The sequence below is a fragment of the Boleophthalmus pectinirostris genome, unplaced genomic scaffold, assembly GCF_026225935.1.
Source record: "Boleophthalmus pectinirostris isolate CB_2022bp ecotype Guang Dong unplaced genomic scaffold, ASM2622593v1 HiC_scaffold_14, whole genome shotgun sequence".
NCBI lineage: Eukaryota > Metazoa > Chordata > Actinopteri > Gobiiformes > Gobiidae > Boleophthalmus > Boleophthalmus pectinirostris.
The window spans coordinates 35,173,075-35,198,056 of NW_026571047.1; the positions used below are offsets into that span (position 1 = coordinate 35,173,075).

At 46.9% G+C, this 24,982-nt stretch overlaps 1 protein-coding gene across 2 annotated transcripts in view; it reads left to right on the forward strand.

Annotated features, from left to right (window-relative positions):
* Positions 1-207: 207 nt before the first annotated feature.
* The window catches only part of LOC110164386 (guanine nucleotide-binding protein subunit alpha-13), a 35,602-nt gene continuing 10,827 nt past the window's right edge, over positions 208-24,982 (forward strand). The window contains exons 1-3 of one of the 2 annotated variants that reach the window (XM_020929419.2): positions 208-540; positions 9,867-10,093; positions 21,095-21,145. In XM_020929419.2, coding sequence (XP_020785078.2) covers positions 258-540; positions 9,867-10,093; positions 21,095-21,145 — 561 coding nt within the window. In that variant the 5' untranslated portion in view covers positions 208-257. Of the gene's footprint in view, positions 541-8,225; positions 8,339-9,866; positions 10,094-21,094; positions 21,146-24,982 lie in introns of those variants that run through there. The other variant, XM_055150011.1, reaches the window with a different exon arrangement.

Consider the following 24,982-nt stretch of genomic DNA (forward strand, 5'->3'; position numbering starts at 1 on the left):
GTTCCCTGGCTCCGCCCCTGCTCCAGTCACTTCCTAATGTTATTTTAGTCATTTAAAAAACACTTGTAGTTAGTTTTCGTGTACTTTTTAAAAATTCCCTCTGACTTTTTGCCCCTTTTTGCCGTTCCGTGGCTCCGCCCCTGCTCGGTCACTTCCGGACTCTGAGGAAGGGGCTTGGTCTTGTGCGCGCGCCTCCGTGTGTGAGCCTGGCCTCGTGAACGCGCCTCCCAAACAGCCTCGATGAAGTTTGCGCGAACATGGCGGACTTCCTGCCGTCCCGCTCGGTCTTAAAAGTTTGTCTGCCCGTGTGTCTCCTGAACAGCGGCGAAGTGGAGCAGATGCGCAAGTCCAAGGAGATCGACCGGTGTCTTTCCCGGGAGAAGACGTACGTGAAGCGGCTCGTCAAGATCCTGCTGCTCGGCGCCGGAGAAAGCGGCAAGTCCACCTTCCTGAAGCAAATGCGCATCATCCACGGGCAAGATTTTGATCAAAACGCCCGGGAGGAGTTCCGCGGGACGATTTACAGCAACGTGATCAAAGGTAAAGGCGCGGGGAGTGCGGGGTGTGTGCGGGGGACGCGGGGGACGCGGGGTTTCACCCGCACGGCGGACGCGTAATGGAGGCCCGAAGCGTCTGGGAAAGTTTGCACATCTGTTGAGGACGCGCTGCATAAACACGGAGGCACACCCAAAAACCCGAGCCGCACCGAACCGCCGTCCCGCCGGCCCCACGCGCCTCCAGACCCGGACCCGCGCACCCGGACCCGGACCCGGGCGGGACACGGCGGGCTGGAGCCGCGGGGACGGCGGGGACGTGCGGGAAAAGTCCCGGGAAGAGCCGAGCTAAAGCGGCTAAACCGGAGCTTTGTGTCCGAGACTCGACCACAGCCGCGGGGCCAAGAGCGGCTCGGGTCTGCACCGGGTCTGCACCGGGTCTGCACCGGGTCTGCACCGGGTCTAGATCCACTTTACTACTAGTTTAGCCCAGGTTTAGTTCACTTAGGCCTCGGTTTAGGTTTAGTCTTAGTTTAGTTCTGCTTTAGTCCTGGTTTAGTCCAGTTTTAGTCCTGGTTCTTGCACTTAGACCTGGTTTATTTCTGATTTAAAATAGTTAAGACCAGGTTTAGACCGGGTTTAGTTCTACTTTAAAACTAATTTTGGCTCATTTAGGTCCAATTTTACTTTTAGTTTTAGTTTAGTCCTGTTTTAGTCCTGGTTTATTACTCCACTTAGACTTGGTTTAGACCTGGTTTAGACTTGGTTTAGACCTGGTTTAGACCTGGTTTAGACCTGGTTTAGACCTGGTTTAGACCTGGTTTAGACCTAGTTTACTTCAGTTATGCCCAATTTTAGTTTTAGTTTAGTTCTGCTTTAGTCCTGTTTTAGACCTGGTTCATTTCTGATTTAAAATAGTTAAGACCAGGTTTAGTTCTACTTTAAAACTAGTTTTGTCCTAGTTTAGGTCAGTCAGACCCAATTTTAGGGTTAGTTCTGCTTAAATTCTAGTTTAGACCTGTTTTATTATTACAGTTAAATGTGGTTCACTTCAGATTTAAAAAGTTTAGACCAGGTTTAGTTCCACTTTAGTCCTGGTTTAGGTCAAATAAGCCTAATTTAATACTAGTTTAGGTTTAGTTTCAGTTTAGACCTGGTTTAGTTCTACTTTAGTCCTAGTTTAATTCTACTTTAGAACCAGTTTTGGCCAAGTTTAGGTCAATTAGTCCCAATTTTAGGTTTAATTTTTGTTTAGTCCTGGTTGATTATTGCACTTAGACCTGGTTCGGTTCTGATTTAAACTAGTTTAGACCTGGTTTAATCCCACCTGAGTTCAAGTAGGTCTAATTTTATGTTTAGTTCTAATTTAGTCCTGGTTTAGGTCAGTTAGACCCAGTTTTAGTTTTAGTTTAGTTTTGCTTTAGTCCTGTTTTATTGCTGTTAGACCTGGTTTAGTTCTACACTGAACCTACGTAAGTCCTGGTTTAGTCTTGGTTTAGTCCTAAATCCGGTCTCATAAGGTCAAGTAAATAGACCTGGTTTAGTTCTTTTTAAGTCCTGGTTTATTTGTTGCCCTTAGACCTGGTTTAGTTCTGGTTTAGACCTGGTTTAGTCCTGGTTTAGTCCTGGTTTAGTCCTGGTTTAGTCTTGGTTTAGTCTTGGTTTAGTCCTGGTTTAGTCCCGGTCACAGTATTTGTCTGAAGTTTTCCAGATGGAGTTTACAGAAAGTCTGATGCTCGGTGAAACTCCTGAATGAACAGATCGTAAATGTCACGTTGAGTCGTTCTCCTCGAGTTTCTGGAGTTTTGGTTTAGTCCTGACTCAGTGTTTAGTCCTGACTCTGGTTTAAGCAACGGTTTACTTCTGTTTTTGTGGTTTAGTTTGACGTTTATCCTAAATTTAAACTCGTCTCTGGGAGAATCTCCCCTTTCAGTTTTAGCTTTTCTTTTCTCACCTTCTGTCAAAACTCGATAAAAAAAAATGTTCTGAAAAACGTCTTCCTCGTCTGCGCTCCGGCCCGTCGTCTGCGCTACAGTCCGTCTGCGCTACAGTCCGTCTGCGCCCCGGCCTCGTCTGCGCTCCGGCCCGTCGTCTGCGTCTGCGCTCCGGCCTCGTCTGCGCTCCGGCCTCGTCTGCGCTCCGGCCCCTCGTCTGCGCTCCGGCCCGTCTGCGCTCCGGCCCCGTCTGCGCTCCGGCCTCGTCTGCGCTCCGGCCCCTCGTCTGCGCTCCGGCCCCTCGTCTGCGCTCCGGCCCCTCGTCTGCGCTCCGGTCCATCTGCGCTCCGGCCTCGTCTGCGCTCCGGCCCGTCGTCTGCGCTCCGGCCCGTCTGCGCTCCGGTCCATCTGCGCTCCGGCCTCGTCTGCGCTCCGGCCCGTCTCGCTCCGCGTCCTGCGCTCCGCCCGTCGTCTGCGCTCCGCCCGTCGTCTGCGCTCCGGTCCCTGCGCTCCAGCCTCGTCTGCGCTCCGGCCCTCGTCTGTGCTCCGGCCCGTCGTCTGCGCTCCGGCCCGTCGTCTGCGCTCCGGTCCATCTGCGCTCCGGCCTCGTCTGCGCTCCGGCCTCGTCTGCGCTCCGGCCTCGTCTGCGCTCCGGCCCGTCGTCTGCGCTCCGGCCCGTCGTCTGCGCTCCGGCCCGTCGTCTGCGCTCCGCCCGTCGTCTGCGCTCCGGCCTCGTCTGCGCTCCGGCCCGTCGTCTGCGCTCCGGTCCTTCTGCGCTCCGGCCTCGTCTGCGCTCCGGTCCGTCTGCGCTCCGGCCTCGTCTGCGCTCCGGCCCGTCGTCTGCGCTTCGGTCCATCTGCGCTCCGGCCTCGTCTGCGCTCCGGCCCGTCGTCTGCGCTCCAGCCTCGTCTGCGCTCCGTCTGCGCTCCAGCCTCGTCTGCGCTCCGGCCCGTCGTCTGCCGTAAATCAGTTCAAACAGGAGTTCTACATGTGTGTCTATGGAGGATTGTTTAGTGGTTGCTATGGAGACGCAGTGGAACAAGAAATACGTTATAAAATCACAAACAAACAAATCAAAACGTGAATAATCATCATAGAATAAAAGAGAGAATAAACAAACGCTGACAGAAAAGTTTAAGATTGTCTAAAAACTCAAGAAAAACTCCTGTTGACGAGTTTGATTTTACACCAAAAGCTGAGAGTGAGTGTGTTCAGATAAAACTGAGATGAAAGAGATGAAAGTTTCATAAAGTTTGAGACAGAGCAGTGCCTCCTGTTAGCGTCACATCAGCTGCAAATGTCAAACAAACATCAATATCCCAGATGTTACTGTGGGAAAACATCAGAAAAAAGTAAAAAAGTTCAGAAATATTGATTAGTCTGGGAGAAATACGATATCAGAGAAAAAAAAATAAAAAAATACGGGAAGCAGTCCTGGTTTAATTTTGGTTTCGACCTGGTTTTGTCCGAGTTTAGTTCAATTAGGTCCAATTTTAGGGTTTGGTTTAGTTCTGCTTTAGTTCCAGTTTAGTCCTGTTTTAGTCCTGGTTGATTATTGCAGTTAGACGGAAGGGGGAGTGAGTCAGCACAGAGAGCAAAGGGAGAAGATCATCATCTGGGATCATTCAGAAGTCGCCGATACGATACCGACCTTGATACACAGACCACGATACGATATGTTTTTTGATACACTGGACTTTCGATTCAGTGAGATTCGACACGACTGAGTGAAAAACAAAAGTGAAATCCCGGCTCTGCGTCCGTGCGCCGTTTGTTCTTTTAAATTTCAATTAAGAATGAAAAAAACTGAAATGTGAAAACAGTTTATTTCATTTTTCCGTTTTAGTGTCTGTTTAGTTTTTCAGTATTTAATTTAAGTTTTTTTTTGTTATTATAAACAGTCTCGGTTAGAGACATGTTGATCTCATATCGTCAAGTCTCACAGTAACATCATGGTAGGGGTGTGCAAAAATATCGGAATATCGGTATATCGTATCGTTTAATGTGATGATACAGTATCGATATCGTGGGCTACTGTATCGATATTTCGTATTTTTAGGTGTGTTTTACTAAATTATTTTGTCACAGCTACAGTTTTGTTGCTTGTGGAGTGAAAGGAAACTCATTTATGCGACACATTTGACATTTTTACTGTTTTGACGATTAAAATGTTTGTTTCAGATGAACTTTGCACAAAAAGTGGTTTAACAAAGACTTTAGTATCACAGCCACGATTTAGCCTTTATTTTTTATTGAACTGTATCGAATCGAGTTGAAATATATCATATCGAATCGAAAGTGCACTGTATCGAGGTATGTATCGTATCGTGGCCTGTGTATCGAGGTATGTATCGTATCGTGGCCTGTGTATCGAGGAATGTATCGTATCGGCAACTTCTTAATGATACCAGCCCTACATCATGGACTGTCACAATAATATCGATTTTACAAGTTTTTTTGTTTAAATGCAGGTTTTAAGAAGCAACAGTTTATAAACATCAGAAACTACATTTCCCATGATTCATTTCAGCTCAAACATGAAGAAACATGTTTTTGACTTGAATTTTTGGGATTATGACGGAAATACTTCACACCAAAATCTTTTCTTGGTATTTTAAAAGCAAAAGTGTCTCATGTACAATTATTTCAACATCTGCAAAATATCACAATAAACATCCAATTGTGAGATTTATATCGTGATAATATCGTACAGAGTTTTGGATATCGTTCCGTCCCTCGTCTCAGTCTCTATTTTCATTGATATTTTCTTTTCTTCCAGCAGCAGAACAACGTCCAGGGCAAAAAAACAGAATAAAAGATCAACATTAAACTCGGCACTAGACTGTTTTTATTTTTGAAATAAACCTTCACTCAAATATTGTAGATAGAGTTCGAAATCGTTTTTTTTGTTTGACACTCGGGCTGTAACGATGTCCAAGTCTCACGATACGATATCTGTTACTCAACAGCTGTTACTCAAAATAATTCAGTAAAATCTATTTTAAAAACTCTTAGCGACATATCGACACAGCCGCATGCGATATCGATGCTGTAGATTAAACGATATATTTTTCTCACCTGTTCTAGATCTGGATCATTCAGAAGCTGCTGATACGATACACACGTCGATACAATGAGCTTTCGATTCAATTCGATATATTTCAAATTGATTCAATATGGTTCAATAAAAATAAAGTGTAGATTGTGTGTGTGACACTAAAGTTTTTGTTAAATCACTTGTGTTTAAAGTTCAAATGAAACACAAACATTTTAATCGTCAACATGAAAATGTCAAATGTGTCACATAAACGAGTTTTCTTCCTCTGAACCTGGGCAAACGACGGCCCAGGGGCCATATGTGGCCCTTTAACCGTTTTAATCCGGCCCACCGAACTTGAACAATAATAATAATAATAATAATAATAATAAAACATTTCAGTGTTTTAAAAGTCATTTCAGTAGATCGTAAACACTGTGGGACTTGAAACACAGAGATTTTATTATAATTCTTTGTAATGATTTTCAATTATGGGATATTTCAAAATCATGGACATGTTTTCTACAGATCCTGTGTTTTTTTTGTCTCTTATGAGCAAAACAAGTTTTATTTGTAAAGCACAATTCGTACACAAAGTCATTCAACGTGTTTTACAGAATAAGAAAAACATTAAAATCACAATAAATCAAATCAAAACATAAATAATCATCACAAAATTAAAGATTAAAATAAAAAAGAGAGAATTAATAAATGAGAGAGAAGAGTCGTGTGCAGAGAAACAGAACCGATGTGAGTCTGGATTTAAACACGCGTCACAGAAGAGTCTGTCTCACATGTTCAGACTGTTCCAGGTTTTAGCTGCATGAACCTGAAACTCTGACTCCCCTTGTTTAGTCGTGACTCTGGCACCAGCAGGAGTTGGTTCCTGAGCTCCTCAGAGTGTGAGATGTTCATATGACACTAACATGTCACAGATGGACTTTGGTGCTCGGTCGTGGAGACACTTGTACAAGCAGAGACGCTTTAAAGTCTCTGAGCCACAGGAGCCAGAGCAGAGACCTGAGACCAGGACGCATGTGCTCATACTTCCTAGTTCGAGTCAGGACCTGAGCTGCAGTGTTCTGGATGTTGCTGGATGTTGTGGATGTTGTGGATGTTGTGGATGTTGTGGATGTTGTGGATGTTGTGGATGTTGTGGATGTTCTGGATGTTCTGGATGTTCTGGATGTTCTGGATGTTGTGGATGTTCTGGATGTTCTGGATGTTCTGGATGTTCTGGATGTTCTGCAGCATCTCACAGCTCGTTTGGAGAGACCAGTGAGCAGAACATTACAGTATCTAACCTCCTGGAGACAAACACATGGATAAGTTTCTCCAAGTCTGATTTAGACACTAAACCTTTGATTTTTGCTATGTTTTTTAGATGGTAAAAGGCTGCAGATGTTATTGATTTGATGCGGCTGTTAAAGTTCAAGTCTGAGTCCATTATTACCCTGAGATTTCTTGCCTGATTTGAAGGTTTTAGAGAGAGAGACTGGAGGTGATGCTGACACTGTCCCTTTGTCCCTTTGTTTCTGTGACTTGTGTCTTGTCAGAGTTTATCTGGAGAAAGTTGTTTTTCCTCCACACACTGATCTGTTGGACGCAGGGACAGAGTGAGTCCTCTGCTCCGGTGAGGTGAGGTGAGGTGAGGTGGATTACCAAAAAAAAAAACCTCCATCTCCTCCTGGTTCGGTCCTTCTGTCAAATTTGAGAACCTTTGTGACTCGGCTCATGATTAGGGATGTAAGAATATCCAAATATTTTCACGATTTACATCTCACGGTACGATATTTATTGCGATATTTTGTGGAGCCTAACAAAACTGTAAATATGCAACTTTTTCCTCTTAAAATGCCTTGACAAGATTTAATCCAAAGAACTAAGACTCAAAAGTGTCAGAACTGTTGTTTCTTCTTGTCGTCTGCACTGAAGTGGAGCAAAGGATCATGGTCTGTGTAGTTCCTCTGTGTTTTTTTTAGCTGTTGCTGCACCATAACAATGAATTTTAGCAAAGAAACTTGTGATTCGATATATTGTGATGGTCCACGATATTATTGTGAGACTTTTGACGATACCATATCACGATATTTTGGTTAGTGTTACACTCCTAATTCCTATGTGTGTGTAAAAATATCGAAATACCGAAATATTTACTTGTTTAATGTGATGATACAGTGTCGATATTGTCAGCTGCTGTTTCGATATATCGCCAAGAGTATTTTTTGGTATGTTTTACTAAATTATTTTGTTACAGCGCTACAGTTTTTAGTGGGAGGAAACTCGTTTATGTGACAGATTTGACATTTTCACTGTTTTGAGGATTAAAATGTTTGTTATTGTTAATTTGTTAATGTTATTTTTTAATTGAACTGTATTGAATCGATTTGAAATGTATCGTATCAAACCAAAAGTGCCCTGTATCGAGGTATGTACCATATCTGCAACTTTTGAATGATGATAAATGAATCAAATATGGAAAAAAAAAAAAAAAAAGAACCTTTGTGACTCAAGAGTGAAAAAGTTTGCCCATCCTGCACTAAACAAACAACAAAACTGAAGCTGGAACCAAATTATTTAGCAAAAAATAGACATAAAAATCCTCTTGGTGATGTATCGATACAGCGGCTCACGATATCGATTCTGTTTATATTTAGATTTTTTTGCACAGTTCTGCTCAGAGTTGAAAATGAAAGTGAAAGTGACTCTGTTGTTTTGGTGAATAAAACTCGTTTAAACCAGTAAAAGAAAGTCGTCGCTGTGAGTCTGAGGCGTGTGAAGAAAATCCTCTTTTTTTATTTGTGCTGGAAACATTTAAAAATCTTTCAAATGTTTGTTTTGAGTCAGAAAAGGAAGAAGAGTGAAACTGTGAGGTGAAGTGTCGATGTCGTCGAGAGTCGAGTTTTGTTGATTTGTGGCGTGACAGGAAACTTCCCTTTTGTCTCACGTGCTTCCTCATGTCCAACGTTTAACTCTTACGTTTCAACTGTCTCTCCTCGTCTCCTCTCCTCATCTCCTCGTGTCTCCTCTCCTCATGTCTCCTCCTCTCCTCCTCTCGTCTCCTCTCTTCCTGTCCTCTCGTCTCCTCTCCTCCTGTCTCCTCTCCTCCTCTCCTCTTGTCTCCTCTCCTCATGTCCTCTTGTCTCCTCTCCTCCTTTCCTACTCTCCTCTCGTCTCCTCTCCTCTTGTCTCCTCTCCTCTTGTCTCCTCTCCTCCTTTCCTACTCTCCTCTCCTCCTTTCCTACTCTCCTCTCGTCTCCTCTCCTCGTCTCCTCTCCTCATGTCTCCTCCTCTCCTACTCTCCTCCTCTCCTACTCTCCTCCTGTCCTCTCGTCTCCTCTCCTCTTGTCTCCTCTCCTCTCCTCTTGTCTCTCCTCTTGTCTCTCTCTCTCTCCTCTTCTCTCTCATCTCCTCCTCTCTCTCCTCTCGTGTCTCTCCTCTTGTCTCTCTCTCCTCTCATCTCTCCTCTCGTGTCCTCTCATCCTCTCATCTCCTCTCGTGTCCTCTCATCTCCTCTCGTCTCCTCTCGTGTCCTCTCATCTCCTCTCGTGTCCTCTCATCTCCTCTCGTGTCTCCTCTCGTGTCTCTCATCTCCTCTCATCTCCTCTCGTGTCCTCTCGTGTCCTCTCATCTCCTCTCGTGTCCTCTCGTCGTCCTCTCATCTCCTCTCGTGTCCTCTCGTGTCCTCTCGTGTCCTCTCATCTCCTCTCATCTCCTCTCGTGTCCTCTCGTGTCCTCTCGTGTCCTCTCCTCGTGTCCTCTCATCTCCTCTCGTGTCCTCTCATCTCCTCTCGTGTCCTCTCCTCGTGTCCTCTCGTCTCCTCGTGTCCTCTTCTCTCATCTCCTCGTGTCCTCTCCTTGTCTCCTCTCGTCTCCTCTCGTCTCCTTGTCTTCTCATCTCCTCATGTCGTCGTCTTCTCTCGTCTCTCGTCTCTGGTCCAAATCTTTGTAAACTGGTTTGTCTGACTTTGTCGTTCATTCACATTTTTCTCATTTTTCTGGAGATTTTCAGACCAAAGTCCTGCTCAGAACAAACCTGCACTTCCTCTGGAATCAAGTTTAAATCTGAATAATCGTTTTCATTTGGAAAACAATAAAATACATGTTAACGTGGACTTTTTAAGCCGGAATTCATTTAAATTCAGAATTAACATAATTTTATTTGGAATTAAATCTCTGATGGAAATGGGCTGGTCCTTTAATCCTGTCTTCGTCTTCGCGCAGGTTCAGGTCTTCGTCTTCGTCTCGTCTTCGCTCAGGTTCAGGTCTTCGCTCAGGTTCAGGTCTTCGTCTTCGCTCAGGTTCAGGTCTTCGCTCAGGTTCAGGTCTTCGCTCAGGTTCAGGTCTTTCCTCTCGTCTTCGTGTTTAACCGTCTGCTCTTCGTCTCCTCGTCTTCCTCAGGAGTCCGTGTGCTGGTGGACGCGCGGGAGAAGCTGCACATCCCGTGGGGCGACCAGAGTAACCAGAAGCACGGCGAGCTGCTCATGTCGTTCGACACGCGCTCGGCCGAGGTGGTGACCGGGCAGCTGGAGAGCGCCATCTTCCTGCAGTACCTCCCGTCCATCAGAGCGCTGTGGGCCGACCCCGGGATCCAGCACGCCTACGACCGCCGCCGCGAGTTCCAACTGGTGGGGAGGGGAGAGACGGGGACGGGCGGACTGGGGACCGGGGGGGACGGGACCGGACCGGGGGACCGGGGACCGGGGACCGGGACCGGGGGGACCGGGGGGACCGGGGACCGGACCGGGGACCGGACCGGGGGACCGGGGACCGGGGGGACCGGGACCGGGGACCGGGGACCGGGGACCGGGGGACCGGGGACCGGGGACCGGGACCGGGGACAGGGACGGGACAGGACCGGGGACCGGGGACCGGACCGGGGACCGGACCGGGGACAGGGACGGGACAGGACCGGGGACGGGACCGGGGACTGGACCAGAGTGAATTTGCGCTAAACCAAAACTAAACCATGTCTAAACCAGGACTAAAGCAGTACTAAACCAGGACTGAATTAGAACTAAAGCAGGACTAAAGCAGGACTAAAGCAGGACTAAACCAGGACTAAACCAGGACTAAAGCAGTACTAAACTAGGACTGAATTAGAACTAAACCAGGACTAAAGCAGGACTAAACCAGGACTAAACCAGGACTAAAGCAGTACTAAACTAGGACTGAATTAGAACTAAACCAGGACTAAACCAGGGCTAAACCAGGACTAAACCAGGACTAAACCAGGACTAAACCAGGACTAAAGCAGGACTAAAGCAGGACTAAAGCAGGACTGAAGCAGGACTAAAGCAGGACTAAAGCAGGACTGAAGCAGGACTAAAGCAGGACTAAAGCAGGACTAAAGCAGGACTAAAGCAGGACTAAAACCAGGACTAAAGCAGGACTAAAGCAGGACTAAAGCAGGACTAAAGCAGGACTAAAGCAGGACTAAACCAGGACTAAAGCAATACTAAACTAGGACTGAATTAGAACTAAACCAGGACTAAAGCAGTACTAAACTAGGACTGAATTAGAACTAAACCAGGACTAAAGCAGGACTGAAGCAGGACTGAAGCAGGACTGAAGCAGGACTGAAGTTTCCTACTCCAGTGTCCCTGTAGTTTAAATCTCCTTAGTCACACAAAGTGACTCTTCTGATTTTTACGTTTATTCTAATGTTCTAATGTTCTGAGGCTGTTCCCTCCTCAATGACATCACAAGGTGGAACAGAGTGTTTTCAGTCTGAGACAAGAACTCAGAACTCTGAATGTGCAGGTTTGTGAGTGAAACGTGAATGAAACAAAAAAACACAAGTCCAGGTCTGAGTGTGACCAGGAAACATCAGAACAGAACAGAGCCGAGGATTATGGGACTTGTAGTCTTGGTATAAACGACATTAGAGCAGAGACACGGGGGACGGCAGGGGGGACGGGGGACGGGAGGACATCTGCACAGGAGACGTGTGGTTGTGAAGCTGAAGTGGAGCAGGTCTGGGTCACGTGAGCACTTCCTGCGCTCGTTTGTTTGATGTGTGAAGTTTCACTTTTCACACAGATCTACACCTCAGACCTGACTGTGAAAAAGACAGAACTAAACCAGAACTAAACCGGGTCTAAACCAGGACTAAAGGGACATGAGTTGAGTAGAAATGGGCAGTTCCAGGTGGTGTACTGAAGCTGCTCTGGAGTTTTCTTTGAGGAAAAAGAGATGTACAGTTTCTCACAAGAGTTCACTCTGCAAATATTTAATTATATTTTTTATGGGACACTGAAGAAACGCCCCTGTGATACAGAGAAGTGTTTGTGTACAGTTTGTGTCAGTCAGAGCTCAGACCTCACGCTGCACGACTCGTCTAAAGACGATGCACGAGAAACTTCACCAACAGTTTGTTAAAGACTGAGGACAGGATCACACTCCTGTGGTTCTGATGAGACCAAGATGAACCTGTTTGGTTCAGATGGAGTCACACGTGTGTGTGGTGACGTCCAGGTGAGGAGCACAAACACACGTGTCTCTGTGGTCAGACCTGGTGTGTTGCTGAAGCTGAGGCTGAAACTGATGAAGTGGCCAAACATGTCACCAGACCTAAACCCTGAACCTGTGGGGGGTCCTCAGACCGGAGGACGGGGGACGGGAGGACGGGGGGACGGGGGAGGAGGACGGGGGGACGGGGGGACGGGAGGACGGGGAGACGGGGAGGACGGGGGACGGGAGGACGGGGGGACGGGAGGACGGGGAGACGAGGAGGACGGGAGGACGGGGAGGACGGGGGGGACGGGAGGACGGGGGGGACGGGAGGACGGGAGGACGGGAGGACGGGAGGACGGGGAGGACGGGGAGACGGGAGGACGGGAGGACGGGAGGACGGGGGGACGGGAGGACGGGAGGACGGGAGGAGGACAAGGACAGCAGGTCTCTGTCGTCGTCCTGGAGGACGACTCCAGTGAAACTTGTTGTGCTCTGGTGAACTCCAGCTCCTGGACGGTGAAATAATAATGAGCAGACAGAATATTGACACTTTGGGCCCAGTTTGTAGATTTTCACTTTTGTTGTCATCAGAGACGTGGATGTTTGTGTGAAGTTCTTTTGAGGAGACACAGAACACTTCTCTGTATCACAGAGTCGTTTCTTCAGCGTCACATAAAAAATATAATTAAATATGATGTAATAATATGTGAGGAGTGAACTCTTGTGACAAACTGTCAGAAGTAAAACTCTGCACCTGAGCTGAGAGGAGAACAGCCCAAGAACCAAGAGAAAACAGACAAACGTCCTGACTCAAACGCCCTCAAACGGCCTGAGAACGGGAGCTCAAACGGCCCTCAAGGGAACAAAGAAAACGGCCTCAAACGGCCCTCAAACAAACGGCCTCAAACGGCGCTCAAACGGCCTCAAACGGCCCTCAAACGGCCTCAAACGGCCCTCAAACGGCCTCAACGGCCCTCAAACGGCCCTCAAACCTCAAACGGCCCTCAAACGGCCCTCAAACGGCCCTCAAACGGCCTCAAACGGCCCTCAAACGGCCCTCAAACGGCCCTCAAACGGCCCTCAAACGGCGCTCAAACGGCGCTCAAACGGCCCTCAAACGGCGCTCAAACGGCCCTCAAACGGCCTCAAACGGCCCTCAAACGGCGCTCAAACGGCGCTCGGTTTGTCCTCAAATCTCCCAGTTCACAGACGGACTCAGCGCCGGGTTTTTCTGGGTTTGAGAAAAAGAGAAAATGTGATCTGGTTAAGAATGTTGATCTGTTAAACGGCTTTGAGCAGAAACACGAGCGGCTGAACGACCAGGACCAGGACCACGACCAGGACCACGACCAGGACCACGACCAGGACCACGACCAGGACCACCACGACCAGGACCAGGACCACGACCAGGACCAGACGACCAGGACACGACCAGACGACCACTGACCAGGACAGACCACGACTCAGACCTGGTTCAGACCTGGTTCAGACAGACCAGATCAGACAGACCTGGTTCAGACCTGGTTCAGACCTGGTTCAGACCTGGTTCAGACCTGGTTAGACCTGGTTCAGACCTGGTTCAGACCTGGTTTTAGACCTGGTTCAGACCTGGTTTCAGACCTGGGACCTGGTTCAGACCTGGTTTAGACCTGGTTCAGACCTGGTTTCAGACCTGGTTCAGACCTGGTTCAGACCTGGTTTAGACCTGGTTCAGACCTGGTTCAGACCTGGTTCAGACCTGGTTCAGACCTGGTTCAGACCAGACCCAGACCTGGTTCAGACCTGGTTCAGACCTGGTTTAGACCTGGTTTCAGACCTGGTTCAGACCTGGTTCAGACCTGGTTTAGACCTGGTTTAGACCTGGTTTAGACCAGACCTGGTTTAGACCTGGTTTAGACCTGGTTCAGACCTGGTTTCAGACCTGGTTCAGACCTGGTTTAGACCTGGTTTAGACCTGGTTCAGACCTGGTTCAGACCTGGTTCAGACCTGGTTTAGACCTGGTTTAGACCTGGTTCAGACCTGGTTCAGACCTGGTTTAGACCTGGTTTCAGACCTGGTTCAGACCTGGTTTAGACAGACCTGGTTTAGACCTGGTTCAGACCTGGGACCTGGTTCAGACCTGGTTTAGACCTGGTTCAGATAGACCTGGTTTTAGACCTGGTTTAGACCTGGTTTAGACCAGACCTGGTTAGACCTGGTTTAGACCTGGTTCAGACCTGGTTTAGACCTGGTTTAGACCTGGGACCTGGTTAGACCTGGTTTAGACCTGGTTTAGACCTGGTTTAGACCTGGTTTAGACCTGGTTCAGACCTGGTTTCTAGTCTGTAGTTTCTCAGTAATTGAAGCGTTGTGGGAAATCACCTTTTACACAGATTCTCGTCGCTCGCAGGAGAAACACCAAACTGAAACTGAAACTGAAACTCCTCTGACTGTTCCAGGCTCTGAAGCTGTCGGCCGCTCCACAGAGCCGACTGGGCTCTGCTGGCTCCATTCTGTCCTAGTTTATGGAGGAGCATTTGTTCTGTCAGATTTAAAATTTTTAATTCCGCTAAATTTTTCACTTTGACTTTTTTAACTCTGAAAAACACGTTTGAATTATTTTTATTCTGAATCTGTGTTGCTCAAATTTTAAGTGTAAGTTTCGTGTTCCAGTCCTGATTTAGAAATTGTAAATGTACTTTTTCAGTATGTTTCAAATTCAAAATAAAAATTACACCTTTTAAATATTCAGCGCAGAGAGTTTCAAATCCTCAAATTCAACAGACAAAATTCAGACTGAAAAATTTCGTAGTGTAAAAAATTTCGGAGTGTAATAACTCAGACTGAAAAATTCATAGTGTAATTACATTCCAAATTTTTTTTACACTACAATTTTTTTCAGTGTGACTTATTACACTCACAAAAAAATTTGGGCTGTAAAAATTCTGATTGTAAAAACTTGTAATGTAATAATTCAGACTGAAAAATTTCATAGTGTGGAAAAATTTGGGGAGTGTAAAAAAAAAATTCAGAGTGTAAAAAATTCAGAGTGTAAAAAATTCTGTAGAATTTTGAGTGTAGAATTTTGAGTGTAGAATTTTGAGTGTAGAATTTTGAGTGTAGAATATTCAGATTTTGATGACATAAAAATTTGGAGTGTTGTAATATTCAGACTGAAAAATTTGGGGAGTGTTGTAATAATTCAGACTGAAAAATTTGGGGAGTGTGTAAAAAATTTGGAGTGTAGAATTCTGGGTGTTGTAATAATTCAGACTGAATGACGACTGGAGACGCCGCGTCAGAAGCGTCGATCCTGTGAGCGCGAGGAGGACAGAGGCCGTTTCCCATTGGCTGTTCTCATCTGTGGGCGGGGCTTGAGGTTTTGATGAGGATAATTCTGACCAATCAGGTCGCTTCACTGCTCCATTTCCTGTTTGTTAGCGAGTCAGATCTGATCGACTCTGGATCCATGTTTCTGTTCGCGGCGTCTTGGATCTTTGCTGCAGATTTTACTCTCTGAATTTTCGCGGTCGATTTTGAGGGATTGAAAATATTTGTGCTGAAGATTTAAACGCTGATTTATTTTAAACTGTTTGAAAATTTACACACATAATTTTAATTTCCAACACAGAACGAACGGAGCGAGAAAAAACAGAACCAGACTCTGAGGAAAGACTTCAGCTTTGGCAGTGCACAGCGGTCTGGACCCGGTCTGGACCCGGTCTGGACCCGGTCTGGACCCGGTCTGGACCCGGTCTGGAGCCGGTCTGGACCCGGTCTGGACCGGTCTGGAGCCGGTCTGGAGCCGGTCTGGACCCGGTCTGGAGCCGGTCTGGAGCCGGTCTGGACCCGGACCCGGTCTGGAGCCGGTCTGGACCCGGTCTGGAGCCGGTCTGGAGCCGGTCTGGACCCGGTCTGGCCGGTCTGGACCGGTCTGGACCCGGTCTGGAGCCGGTCTGGAGCCGGTCTGGACCCGGTCTGGAGCCGGTCTGGACCCGGTCTGGAGCCGGTCTGGACCCGGTCTGGAGCCGGTCTGGAGCCGGTCTGGAGCCGGTCTGGACCGGTCTGGAGCCGGTCTGGAGCCGGTCTGGAGCCGGTCTGGAGCCGGTCTGGACCCGGTTTAGTCCTAGGTTAGATCTAACTGTATCAAATTAATAGAGGCCTAACAAGAATCTAAAAAGTTCAGTCTTGTTTTAGACCTTGTTTCAGTCCTGGTTTTGACTTGGTTTAGACCTTGTTTCAGTCCTGGTTTAGTCCTGGTTTAGACCTGGTTTCAATCCTGGTTTAGTCCTGGTTTAGACCTTGTTTCAGTCCTGGTTTAGTCCTGGTTTAGACCTTGTTTCAGTCCTGGTTTAGTCCTGGTTTAGACCTTGTTTCAGTCCTGGTTTAGACCTTGTTTCAGTCCTGGTTTAGTCCTGGTTTAGACCTTGTTTCAGTCCTGGTTTAGTCCTGGTTTAGACCTTGTTTCAGTCCTGGTTTAGTCCTGGTTTAGACCTTGTTTCAGTCCTGGTTTAGACCTTGTTTCAGTCCTGGTTTAGACCTTGTTTCAGTCCTGGTTTAGACCTTGTTTCAGTCCTGGTTTAGACCTGGTTTAGACCTTGTTTCAGTCCTGGTTTAGTCCTGGTTTAGACCTTGTTTCAGTCCTGGTTTAGTCCTGGTTTAGACCTTGTTTAGACCTTGTTTCAGTCCTGGTTTAGTCCTGGTTTAGACCTTGTTTCAGTCCTGGTTTAGACCTTGTTTCAGTCCTGGTTTAGACCTTGTTTCAGTCCTGGTTTAGACCTTGTTTCAGTCCTAGTTTAGACCTTGTTTCAGTCCTGGTTTAGTCCTGGTTTAGACCTTGTTTCAGTCCTGGTTTAGACCTTGTTTCAGTCCTGGTTTAGTCCTGGTTTAGACCTTGTTTAGTCCTGGTTTAGACCTTGGTTTCAGTCCTGGTTTTAGACCTTGTTTCAGTCCTGGTTTTACCTGGTTTAGACCTTGTTTCAGTCCTGGTTTAGTCCTGGTTTAGACCTTGGTTTCAGTCCTGGTTTAGACCTTGTTTAGACCTTGTTTCAGTCCTGGTTTAGTCCTGGTTTAGACCTTGTTTCAGTCCTGGTTTAGACCTTGTTTCAGTCCTGGTTTAGACCTTGTTTCAGTCCTGGTTTAGACCTTGTTTCAGTCCTGGTTTAGACCTTGTTTCAGTCCTGGTTTAGACCTTGTTTCAGTCCTGGTTTAGTCCTGGTTTAGACCTTGTTTAGACCTTGTTTCAGTCCTGGTTTAGTCCTGGTTTAGACCTTGTTTCAGTCCTGGTTTAGACCTTGTTTCAGTCCTAGTTTAGACCTTGTTTCAGTCCTGGTTTAGACCTTGTTTAGACCTTGTTTCAGTCCTGGTTTAGTCCTGGTTTAGACCTGGTTTCGGTCCTGGTTTCTTCTGTTTCTTACTAATTAAATCCTCGTTGATTCATCAGTTTCATTCATAAAATCGTTCGTTTGTGGAAATCACCTTTTACACCAAAATCCCTCAAACCCACGACAGAAACACCATGAAACTGAAACTGAACTGAGACGCCTCAGGGGAAAACAGATCTGCGTCGCCGTAGTCACGGTTATAAATAGTAGTAATAGTACTGGATATGCAAATGAGCCACGCCCACATTATGCAAATGAAAGAACAGGCGATTTGAAGGAGGCGCAGTACCAGAGTTCACCACCAGAGGGACAGAGGCGCAGAAATTTAACTGTTTTAAATCTTCACTGTGGAAATACTCAAACTTTATTAAAACAATCCAACAGAAACCAACTGTACGAGGCTCCGCCCACAAGCCCACGACAATTCTCCATAAATACACAAAATTAAAACACAAAACTGGACACAACAACTTGACAAACCCGACGCGACACAAACTTTAGACAAAAACTACGTCACCTGTTTGTGCTGTAAAAAGTTTAGTTTGTGCTGTTTTAGTTTTGGAAATATTCACGATTCTTTTAGACGACATTTTCAGGTCGTCAGCTCCAGGAAGATTGAACGAGCTCTAAAACGACACAACACGGAGTCACTCGTTTGGGTTTCGTTTGTGAGATTATCCAAAAGGTTTAGTCCTGGTTTAGTCCTGGTTTAGACCTTGTTTAGACCTGGTTTAGACCTGATTTAGTCCTGGTTTAGTCCTGGTTTAGTCCCAGTTTAGTCCCAGTTTAGTCCCAGTTTAGACCTTGTTTCAGTCCCGGTTTAGACTAGGTTTAGTCCTGGTTTAGTCCTGGTTTAGTCCTGGTTTAGACCTGATTTAGTCCTGGTTTATACCTGGTTTAGACCTGGTTTAGTCCTGGTTTAGTCCTGGTTTAGACCTTGTTTCAGTCCTGGTTTAGACCTGGTTTAGTCCTGGTTTAGACCTTGTTTCAGTCCCGGTTTAGTCCTGGTTTAGACCTTGTTTCAGTCCTGATTTAGTCCTGGTTTAGTCCTGGTTTAGTCCCAGTTTAGTCCCAGTTTAGTCCCAGTTTAGTCCCAGTTTAGACCTTGTTTCAGTCCCGGTTTAGACTAGGTTTAGTCCTGGTTTAGTCCTGGTTTAGTCCTGGTTTAGACCTGGTTTAGACCTGGTTTAGACCTGGTTTAGACCTGGTTTAGACCTGGTTTAGTCCCAGTTTAGTCCCAGTTTAGTCCCAGTTTAGTCCCAGTTTAGACCTTGTTTCAGTCCCGGTTTAGTCCTGGTTTAGTCCTGGTTTAGACCTGGTTTAATCCTGGTTTAGTCCTGGTTTAGTCCTGGTTTAGTCCTGGTTTAGACCTGGTTTAGACCTGGTTTAGTCCTGGTTTAATCCTGGTTTAGTCCTGGTTTAGTCCTGGTTTAGTCCTGGTTTAGACCTGGTTTAGTCCTGGTTTAGTCCTGGTTTAGTCCTGCTTTTAGACCTTGGTTTAATTTCACAGTACAATAATATTTTCTGTGATATTTTGGAGCAAAGGATCATGGTCTATGTAGTTCCTCTGTGTTTTTAACTCTTCATTTAAACAAAGACACTTGTGATTCGATTTATTGTGATGCTCCACGATGTTATTGTGAGAACTTTGACGATACGATTTCACCATATTCCAGTTATTGTTCCATCCTCAGTGATTCTGGTTCTAAAGATATTTTCAGTTTTATTTTGGGCCGATGACTCAAAATGTGAAACTGCCTCAAAACAACAGAAAATTAAACCAAATGTTTATTAGTTTTTAGTCACTCACTTTTGATTAATAGACAACGACTTTAACAAAACTCCACAGAACGAGCGAAGAGACGAGTGAGCGTCTGTGGAAAAGTCTGAGTTATTATAGAAAATATGAATCAAAAGTGACTAAAAACTAACACAAATATTTGGTTTAATTTTCTGTTGTTTTGAGGCAGTTTCACATTTTGAGTCATCGGCCCAAATTTTCAGCTGAACAGAAATGACCAAAATATAATTAACACAAAAATATTGAATCATTTTAGAAATAAACTCACACAAATGAAAACGGTCACACACAAAACAGAACAAACCAAATTGAGTCATCGGCCCAAAATAAAACTGATTATCTGAAGAATCAGAATCACACAAACTGAACTTTGTGAACGAAACACAAACGAAACACAAACGAAACACAAACGAAACAAACGAAACACAAACGAAACACAAACGAAACACAAACGAAACAAACGAAACACAAACGAAACACAAACGAAACACAAACGTCCGACTCCATTTTGTGTCGTTTTATTTCATTTTTTTATTTTCCTGGAGCTGCCGACGCCGGTTCGACCTGGAAAAGAATCGTTAAAATCTCCAAAACTAAAGCAGCACAAACGACTGACAGTTTTAGTTTTTGTGTAGTTTTAGTTTTTGTGTAGTTTGTGTTTTTGTGTACTTTGTGTTTTTGTGTACTTTGTGTTTTTGTGTACTTTGTGTTTGACGGAGGCGACGTCGTGGAGCTGAGCTGAGTGTTGGGCGGTGCTCTGAAGGGGGAGTGAGTTAGAGCTGGGAGCACAGGGACTTGAGTGGTCGTGGTCATTTTTTTTTACCCAAATCCTTTTTCTTTTCATGAACCTGCCCCCTCCCCTCGTGCCCCCACGTGCCCCCCCCCTCGTGCACGCCCCCCCTCGTGCACACCCCCCCTCGCCCCCCCCTCGTGCACACTGGTTTTTCAGGTCTGGGCGGTTTTTAAAGGATCAAAAGGACAGAAACAAGGCCTGAAACAGACCCGGTTTAGTCCGGGTTTAGATCCTGGTTTAGATCCTGGTTTAGATCCTGGTTTAGATCCTTGTTTAGACCTGGTTTAGATCCTGTTTAGTCCTGGTTTAGACCTGGTTTAGGCCTGGTTTAGACCTGGTTTAGATCCATGTTTATTCCTGGTTTTATTCCTGGTTTAGTCCTGGTTTACATCTGGTTTAATCATATTTTAGCCCAGTTTCGACCTGTTTTAGTCCTGGTTTAGTTCTGGGATAGTCCTGCTGTTGGACTTTGTGTAGTCCTGGGTTAGACCTGGCTTAGTCCCTGGTTTATTGTTGGTTTAGTCCAGTTTTCATGCTGATCTACGTCTGGGTTTAGTCTCTTTTAGTCCTTGGGTGGCTGTGATTCAGTCCTGGTTCAGTCCTGGTTCAGTCCAGTCCTGGTTCAGTCCTGGTTCAGACCTGGTTCAGACCTGGTTTAGTCCAGCTTTAGACCTGGTTGAGTTCTTCCGTCGTCTCCGTGTTGATGTTTTTTCTGGGGTTTATTTTCGGACACATTTGCATCGTGGAATTCTTCAGGGTCGTGTCCAGACCTGCTCCAGGACTCCACAGGAAGAGTTCAGGAAAAGGACTGAACCAGGACTAAACCAGGGTCTAAATCAGGACTGAACCGGGACTTAAGCAGGACTTAAGCAGGTCTAACACGCTGCCTATCACAGGACTAAACCAGAACTAAAACAAGACTAACACAGGCCTAAACAGGGCTCAAATATGATGAAAATATGACTAGACCTGGGGGGGGACCTGGGGGGAGGACCTGGGGGGGGGGGGGGGACCTGGGGGGAGGACCTGGGGGGGAGGACCGGGGGGGGGACCGGGGGGAGGACCTGGGGGGAGGACCTGGGGGGGGAGGACCTGGGGGGGAGGACCTGGGGGGGACCTGGACCTGGGGGGGGGGGGGAGGACCTGGGGGGGAGGACCTGGGGGGAGGACCTGGGGAGGGCATCTGGTTTGTTTCTGAGCTTGTTTGTTTTTCAGGGGGAGTCGGTGAAATATTTCTTGGATAATCTGGATAAGCTTGGAGAGCCGGTGAGTTACCACACGACCTGGACTGGACCTGGACTGGACCTGGACTGGACCTGGACTGGACCTGGACTGGACTGGACTGGACTCGAACCTGGACTGAATCTGGAGTGAACTTTGAACTTGAACCTGGGACTTGAACCAAGGATTTAAACCGTAGATTAAAACAGTTCTGAACCAGGTCTAGAACTGTACTAGACCTAGTTTAAACCTGGACTCTAAATCTGATCCTGGACTCAAACCTGGACCGAGACATGGACCCAGACTCAGACTCAGACTCTGAACACTGACCCCAGATTCTGCCTTAAGTCTGGACTCTGGACTTTGGATCTGGACTCTGGACTCTGGACACCTGGACTCTGGACTCTGGACTGTGGACCCTGGACCCTGTGGACTCTGGACCCTGGACTCTGGACTGTGGACCCTGGACTGGACTGGACCCTGGACTCTGGACCCTGTGGACTGTGGACCCTGGACTCTGGACTGTGGACTCTGGACTCTGTGGACCCTGGACCCTGGACTCTGGACTCTGGACCCTGGACTCTGGACTCTGTGGACCCTGGACTGGACCCTGGACCCTGGACTCTGGACCTGGACCCTGGACTCTGGACCCTGGACTCTGGACTCTGGACTCTGGACCCTGGACTCTGGACTCTGGACCCTGGACTCTGGACCCTGGACCCTGGACTCTGGACCCTGGACTCTGGACCCTGGACTCTGGACCCTGGACTCTGGACCCTGGACCCTGGACTCTGGACTCTGGACTCTGGACTCTGGACTCTGGACTCTGGACTCTGGACCCTGGACCCTGGACCCTGGACCCTGGACTCTGGACCCTGGACTCTGGACCCTGGACTCTGGACTCTGTGGACCCTGGACCCTGGACCCTGGACCCTGGACTCTGGACCCTGGACTCTGGACTCTGGACCCTGGACTCTGGACCCTGGACCCTGGACTCTGGACCTGGACCTCTGGACCCTGGACTCTGGACCCTGGACTCTGGACTCTGGTGGACCCTGGACTCTGGACTCTGGACTCTGGACTCTGGACCCTGGACTCTGGACTCTGGACTCTGGACTCTGGACTGGACTGGATGTGTCAGACGCGGCAGTGAAACCTGATCTGGGCGTTGGCGTTGGCGTTGGCGCTGCCGTGGGGCGTTGGCGTTGATCGATCAGTCCGACCTCGGGGACTGGAGATGGATCGTGGAAAGTCTGAGCCGCGGCAGGAACCTGATCCTGGACCAGATGAGACTTAATCTGATTCTGAGTCTGAAGAATCACGTCCTGCTCCAGTCGATACAAAAGACTGAGACCGAGACCGAGACCGAGACCGAGACTGAGACTGAGACTGAGACTGAGCCGGACCAGAAGAAACTGGAAACATCTCCTGAACCTTTGACCCTTTGACCTTCTGACTAGAGCCCGACCGATATGGATTTTGCTGTGGCCGATATGAAACCGATATAATGGGATTTTTAGCTGCCGATATAATCGCCGATATATTTAGTGATGTAAAAATTCACTGTAAATGTTGAATTGTTTAAAAAACTTAGGTTTGGCTCTGGTGGATTTTAAATTGGGTTTTTTTAGGCAACATTTATTGTTATTCTGACTCTTTACATCATATTTACAGACAGAAGTTCGGCCTAATGGCATTTTTGCATCACATTCTAGACACTAGTGATGGGTTTTCCAGTTCTTTTTAGAGAACCGGCTCTTTTGGCTCGGCTCACTAAAAGCTGCTGGTTCTTTTGGCTCCCAAGTGGCTCTTCAGATTGTTTTGTTGCAAACAGGACTAAAGCAGGACTAAACCGAGACTTACTTATTTTATGCTAAACTACAGCCAAATATGCTCATGTTTAGTTTTTTTTTTATCCTACGCACACGCAAATTTCTTAGTTTTGTTTTGAGCCGCTGCCGCTGTCAAACCACGAGTCTGTACGCGGCGTGAAGAGAAAAAAAGTGAGAGAAAGAGAAAACACGGCTCCCAATGAGGATCAGGCTCCCGTCGTTCGCTTCAAAGATCCGGATCTAAGAGCCGCTTCGTTCGTTCGTGACCGACTCATCACTAGTAAAGAAACTAGCGCTATTAGCCTTTAGCCGTAAATGCTGCGCGCCGCGGTAATTAATTATATGCGCAAATGTCATAATTCACACGTCTATTCACAGCTCATTTACATATCAGTGCAGGTCCAGTAACAAATATACGAACAATATAATCACTTTACAATAGACCAACAGAAAACAGTCTGTTTATGTGCAGGAGCTACAGCAGCTAACCCATAACAAATGACAAAAACTAACTTCAAAGTCGACATATTTCAACACTCAGACTCACACAGGCTCCTCCCACATCACACAGGCTCCTCCCACAGGCTCCTCCCGCATCACAAGTCTGAACTAATAAATGTCCTTTTAATCCAGACTCAAACCGATCGTCCGTAAAAAGAAAATAATCTCAGTGTTTGGATCTGTGTCTGCAGGTGTAAACAAACACATGAGTGACATGACTCTGTGGTGTGTTCAGGGACAGGACGTGACTCTGTGGTGTGTTCAGGGACAGACGTGACTCTGTGGTGTGTTCAGGGACAGTACGTGACTCTGTGGTGTGTTCAGGGACAGTACGTGACTCTGTGGTGTGTTCGGGGACAGTACGTGACTCTGTGGTGTGTTCGGGGACAGTACGTGACTCTGTGGTGTGTTCGGGGACAGTACGTGACTCTGTGGTGTGTTCGGGGACAGTACGTGACTCTGTGGTGTGTTCGGGGACAGTACGTGACTCTGTGGTGTGTTCAGGGACAGTACGTGACTCTGTGGTGTGTTCAGGGACAGTACGTGACTCTGTGGTGTGTTCGGGGACAGTACGTGACTCTGTGGTGTGTTCGGGGACAGTACGTGACTCTGTGATGTGTTTAGGGACAGTACGTGACTCTGTGGTGTGTTCAGGGACAGTACGTGACTCTGTGGTGTGTTCAGGGACAGTACGTGACTCTGTGATGTGTTCAGGGACAGGACGTGACTCTGTGGTGTGTTCAGGGACAGTACGTGACTCTGTGGTGTGTTCAGGGACAGGACGTGACTCTGTGGTGTGTTCAGGGACAGTACGACACAGACAAATGACTCCACAGATAAATACTAATGTGGAGTCACATATTTGTACATTTATTGTGTCTGTAAATTGGATTAAATGAACAGAATGTAAAGAGTCTAAGATTTATAACGACGTATCACATGACCACGGGAAATATCGGCCCATATCAGCAAATATACCGATATATCGGTTTGGCCGATATTATCAGCCGATATGGGCAACTGGGGCATATCGACTATCAGCCGATAATATCGGCCAAACCGATATATCGGTCGGGCTCTACTTCTGACCTCCACCAAACCACTCTCTCTCAGATGCTCCTCATGTTCGTTGTCTTTTCTCTCATTGTGGTTGTACTCTCTCTCTCTCTCTCTCAGATGTTCTCCTCAGTTGTTCTCCTCATGTCTCTCTCAGATGCTCATTGTCTCTCTCTCTCTCAGTTGTATCTTCTCTCTCTCATGATGTATCTTCTCTCTCTCAGATGTTCGTTGTGGTTGTATCTTCTCTCTCTCAGATGTTCTCCTCATGTTCTCTCTCTCTCATGTTCGTTGTGGTTGTATCTTCTCTCTCTCAGATGTTCCTCCTCATGTTCGTTGTGGTTTTATCTTCTCTCTCTCAGATGTTTCTCCTCATGTTCGTTGTGGTTTTATCTTCTCTCTCTCAGATGTTTCTCCTCATGTTCGTTGTGGTTTGTATCTTCTCTCTCTCAGATGTTCCTCCTCATGTTCGTTGTGGTTTTATCTTCTCTCT